At 37.9% G+C, this 6000-nt stretch overlaps 1 protein-coding gene across 1 annotated transcript in view; it reads right to left on the minus strand.

The window, feature by feature from the left end:
- CEP128 (centrosomal protein 128) overlaps positions 1 to 6000 on the minus strand; it is a 148226-nt gene that overhangs the window by 95352 nt on the left and 46874 nt on the right. Inside the window, exon 8 of the mRNA XM_008057192.2 lies at positions 5286 to 5358. Coding sequence (XP_008055383.1) covers positions 5286 to 5358 — 73 coding nt within the window. The remainder of the gene's footprint in view (positions 1 to 5285; positions 5359 to 6000) is intronic.

Consider the following 6000-nt stretch of genomic DNA (forward strand, 5'->3'; position numbering starts at 1 on the left):
CCAACAACAAAAAAAAATGAAATAAAGACATTTAAGACACCATATAGAGAAGAGCTATCAACAAATGACCCACTCTAAAGGAAATTCTAAAAGAGATATTTTCAGGCATATGCACACTCACTCTAGGAAAATTTTAAAGTATGTTCTTAAGGCAAATGTGGAATCAGAAATACTCAGAAAGGAATGAAGAACAAAGAATATTCAATATAAGGGTAAACTTAAAGAAACAATTATTGTATAAAATAATAGTAATGTCTTCTATGGTTCAACTAAATATAGAATTAAAATACGTGACAAAACTAGCAAAAAGTGAAAAGTGGGGTTAATGGAGTTGGGCTGTTTCTAAGATCCTTGCCTTTTCTGGGAAGAGTTAAAATATTAATTTATATGAGGTTTGATATATCAAGAATATGAATACATGTGTTAATTCCTAGGTTAATCATCAAAGGAATTTTTAAAATGTATAATTAGAAAGCTAACAGATGTGGAATACAGAAAAATGAAAACCAATAAAACCAAAGAACAAGAAAAAAGTGAAAACGGAAACATAAGTATGACCAACAGACAGCAAACAGTAAGGTAGTGGATTTATATAAATGATATCAATATTTACATTAAATGTAATGAATTCTCTGAATCAAAGAATGAGTGTCATACTGAATTTAAAAATGTATTTAATGATACCCTATAAAGTGACATAAAAGATACCAAATTTAAGAAATAAATTTTATTTAAAAATTTATAAGATATAAAACTTATTGGAGTGACAGCAGCCAGATGGCCAACTAAAAAGCTCCTAACTATAGGAGCTTCTCCCCCATAAGAAAACCCAAAGCAACAAACAACTATATTTTGCCCCAAAAAACTAAAGGAGTGCAACTGAAAATAAAGTAGTAACAGAAATCCTGCACAGCACAAAAATCCAGGCGCCCGCAGAGAGAAGAGGGAGAAATATTTTGCCTTCATCACCCCATCCCTCAGCTGGGATCAGCCCTACCCCCTAGGACCAAGCCAACTGCATCCTAGTCACTGGTGCACCCTCCTCTTAGAACCGAGCTGAAGTGTTACCCCACCCTTTGAACTACCGGAACTACTGGAGCACAGTCTCACCCCTAGTGCCATAGCCAAGGCAGCAACCCACCCCCAGGCACCTCAGACTCTGGCCCACTGGAGCATTCATGCCCCCAGACCCAGAGCATATGTGGCACCCTGCCACCTGAGGATCTCAAACCTTCTACATACCAAAGTAGTTGGCACCCCTGGTGGCACAGCTGAGCCCTGCCCCAAAGGGACTTCAGGCCTCCTGAACACCAGAGAAGTCTCCCTCCATACCACACACAAGTAAGACAACACCCTACCTCCCAGGGGCTTCAATAATCCAGCATATTAGAGTATTTGTACCTCCTAGCATCACAGGTAACATAATACCACATCCTAAGGGACCTAGGCGTGCCAATGACCCATGTAGCTATGCTTCAGCAGTGCCTTGCATCCCAGGGAATCAAAGTCTTGACTGAGTTATGCCACCTACCCTCCAAGCCCTACAGCCAGAGCATCATGCCTACCTTAACCGACTAGCCTCCCACAGTCTAAGCTACTGAGGCATCCCACCTCTCCAAAGAGTGGAGTCACTGCTGCACTTCTCCCCACCCCTTGAGACCAAACCACAGTGGTGTTTGGCCATTCCTGGGTCTTCGCTGCTGCTACACCTGTCCCCACAAAGCCTGGGCTACTGCCATGCTCCACCATTACAGGGCACATAGTCACCACTGCGTGATTACTCATCTCCTGGAGTCCAAGCTGCTACTGTACCCTGTTGGTCCTGGATCCCGAATTGTGGCTGTACCCTGTTTCCCAGGGACCAAGCCTCTGGAGCACCCCTTCCTCACTGAGTGTGGTACCCTACCCTCCAAGGTAAGAGCCACAGCTACATCCCAGAGCAACAAAACTTGGCTTAGTAGAAGAACTGCATTCACTCATGCCTTGGAGGATGAACCTATGTCTCAAGTCCCAGGTGCTACAGTAGTTTTGCAAGACCCTGAACCCAAGAATCTGACCCGATAGCCACTCTGAATAACTGTGCTATGGATCCCAGTGCCACTGTGAGCCATATCAGATCCAACGTTAAGAAAGATCCTCTCAGCTAAGATCCCCCACCATGAGGAAGACAAAAACAGGAGAATCCATAAAGTCCTTGCCTATAACCTACACAGCCACCATCACTGCCACAAACTCCTTCAGCCTAGACCACTGAAGCTCCCGCAGCCATCTCTAACACTGATCACAACTGAAGAAGCTGTATGAAGTCTGTACAATGCACCCACACAGAACTAGACCCACTGCACCCTGCTGAACCAGCAACCTCAGGCCTATCTGCAGGTAAAAGTCTTCCTCTGTAAAAGTCACTCTTTAATAGTCTTCCTCTGCAAAAGTTTGGAAGGGGCTACCGTACCACTAGATAAGCAGACATCAACATAGGGATACAGAAAACATAATAAAGTAAGGAAACATGACACTGCCAAAGGAACACAATAATTTCCAGTAATTAACCCCAAAGAAACAGAAATGTATGGATTCCTAGAAAATAAATTTAGAATAATACCCCCAAAAATTCAGTGAGATGAAAGAGAATACAAATAGATAATTTAATAAAAATCATCAGGAAAACAATTTAGCTTCTGAATGAGAAATTCAACAAAGAGATAGCTGCCACACATACACAAAAAAATAGAAACAATCATAAACCTTGGAGCCAAAAAAAGTTATTAATCAGATAAAAAATAAAATTGAGAGTTTCAACAGCAGTGTAGATCAAGCAGAAGAAAGAATCTGTGAATTTGAAGATAAGTATTTCGAAGTGACTCTGTCAAAGAAAAAAAAAGAATGAAAAAGAGTTAAGATAGCCTATGGGACTTAAGAAGCACCATTAAGTGAGCAAATGTTCACATCATGAGAATTTCAGGAGAAGAGACAGGGGAAAGAACACAATGTCTATTGAACAGAATAATTGCTGAAGACTTTCCAAGTCTTGGGAAAGATTCAGACATCCAAATCTACAAAGCACAAAAGTTCCCAGATACAACCCAAGCAGCCTTCCTTGACATTATGTAATCAAAGGTCAAAAGTCAAAGACAGTTTTTAAAAGCAGCAAGAATTAATATCCATGATTCTTAGACTATTCAAAAAAAAAAAAATGGAGCTAGAGGTAATACATCCAAATACATTTCATGAAACCCCATCACTTTGACACCTAAACCAGATAAAGAAATCACAAGAAAAGAAAACTACAGAACAATCTTTCTGATTGATGCAAAAATCCTCAAAATATTAGCAAACCAAATCCAATGACATATCAAAAATATAATACTTCATGGCCAGGTAGGATTTATCTCTAGCATTCAAGGCTGATTTAACATATGCAAATCAATAACAAAAACTACATCATCACCTCAACTGATGCAGAAAAAGTATTCAACAAAATCCAACATAATTTCTTGATAAAAACTGTCAACTATTATTCCATAATAAAAGTCATTTATGAAAAACTAACAACAGTCATTTCCCATGATAGTCAAAGGGGAAAAAAACTGAAATCCAGCACAAGGCATGGATGCCCACTTTCATTACTTCTATTCAACACAGTATTAATACTAGCAGGAAGTATTAGCAAGAGAAATTAGACAAGAAGATGATAAAGGGCATCCAAATTGGAAAAGAAGTAAAATCATCTCTATTTGCAGATGATCTGACCCTGTATATAAAAAATCCCAAAGATTCCACACACAAAAACTTAGAATTAATAAAAGAATTCAGTAATGCTCCAGGATACAAAATGGGCACACAAATCAGTAGCATTTTAATACACAAATAACAACCCAACTGAAAAAGAAATTGGGAAAATAACCCAATTGATGATAGCATCAGAAAAAAACCTAAGAATAAATTTAACTAAGAAGGTGAAAAGTATGTACAATGAAAATACAAGACATTGATGAAAGAAATTAATGAAAACACAAATAAATGAAGGGATCGCCCATGCTCATGATCAGATCAATTAATATTGTTAAAATGTCCATACTACCCAAAGCAATATACTGACTCAACATAATTCCTATAAAAATCCCAATAACATTTGTCATAGAAAATTTTTTTTAATCTTAAAATTTGTGTGGAAGCATGGAGACCCTAAAATAAAAAAATAATAAAGTTGAAATCACCCTTTCTGATTGAAAAGTATATAACAAAACCATAGTAACCAAAACAGTATGGTACTGACATAAAACCAGGCACATAGATCAGTGGAACAAAATAAAGAGCCCAGAAATAAGCCCAAACATATATGGTCAAGTAGTTTTTTACAAGGGCACCAACAGGGCACAACAGGGAAAGAATAATCTCTTCAGTAAATGGTGCTGTGAAAACTGAATTTCCACATGCAAGAGAATGAAATTAGACTCTTTTCTTATGCAGTACACAAAAATCATTTCAAAATGAATTAAAAGCCTAAATGTAAGACCAGAAACTATAAAACTCCCAGATGAGAACATAGGGGAAAAGCTCTTAGACGATAACCTTAGCAACGATTTTTGGCTCTCAGATCAAAAGCTAGGGCTACAGAAACAAAAATAAATAAATGAGACTGCATCAAACAAAAAGGTTTCTGCACAGCAAAGGAAATAATCAACAAAATAAAACAGCAGCCTACAAATTGAGAAAAAATATTTGCAAACCATGTATCTGATAAAGGGCTAATCTTCCAAAATTTACAAAGAACTCACACAACTCAGCAGTAGAAAAACAAATAACCCAACTAAAAAATGGGCAAAAAACTTGAAAGAAGACACTTCTCCAAAGAAGACAAAAATCACAAAGAGGTATATGGAAAAGGTGCTCAATATCATTCATCATCAGAGAAATGGAAATCAAAACCACTATGATGAGATACACCTCACTGCTATTTGGATGGTTATTGTCAAAAAGTCAAAAGATAACGGATGCTGGAAAAACATGGAGAAAAGGGAACTCATATACACAGTTGGAAAGAACAAAGATTGATACAGCCATTATGGAAAACAATATGGAGGTTTCTAAAAAATTAAAAATAGAGTTACCATGTGATCCATTTTATAAGCACTTGTAAAAATACAAGAATGTATTTTTAGACAAAATGACTTATACCACCAACAAGGTTAAACCCTCTTAAACTTCACTGTGACTATGACCAGCCCAGCCACTCTCCTGCCATCTACATACAAAATAAAACTTTTCATGAACAGAGTTCTCACCACTTCTTGTTTCTGGGCTTCATTAAGTTTTTCAGTCAATTCTTCCAAAACCCTTTTTGTTTCTGCATCTGACCTAGGCAAACAGAGAATAATATTTTAACTCAGATATCTGAGAAAATATACACAATTAGTGAAATTTATAACATAATAATATGACATTTCATCATACTGCAGTGGTTTGCAAATGTTAGTAAACATATGAAGTACATGGAGGGCTTGGCAAAACACAGACTCGGACTGCTGAACCTTACCCCAAAATTTCTGAATCAGCAAATCTGAGATGGAGCCCAAGAATGTGCATTCTACAAATTCCTAGGTGATGCTAACGTTGTAAGTCTGGGGACCAAACTCTAAGAATCACTGCTATACTAGAATATCACTGTCAATAGCCATGCTGCATTATCTCCCATTTTAAGTTTAAAAGAAAGGAAGAGAGGAGGGAGAGGGAGAGAGAAGACAAAACTTGATCTCACAACCTCTCCCCAGTAATTCGTAATCAAATTATATCAGAAGGTGATGTACAAACTCTGTCCTCACTAACCTATTTCCCATTACCTTTTTTCCATAAAGATAATGGCATGCTGGGCTCGGTGGCTCAGCCTGTAATCCCACGCCTTTGGGAGGCAGAGGGGAGTGGATTGCCTGAGCCCGCGAATTCAAGACCCACCTGGGCAGCAAGACCTCATCTCTACAATAAATCAAAAAAATCAGCCGG

This window comes from Carlito syrichta, unplaced genomic scaffold (assembly GCF_000164805.1).
Source record: "Carlito syrichta isolate Samal-C Ts95f unplaced genomic scaffold, Tarsius_syrichta-2.0.1 Scaffold302860, whole genome shotgun sequence".
NCBI lineage: Eukaryota > Metazoa > Chordata > Mammalia > Primates > Tarsiidae > Carlito > Carlito syrichta.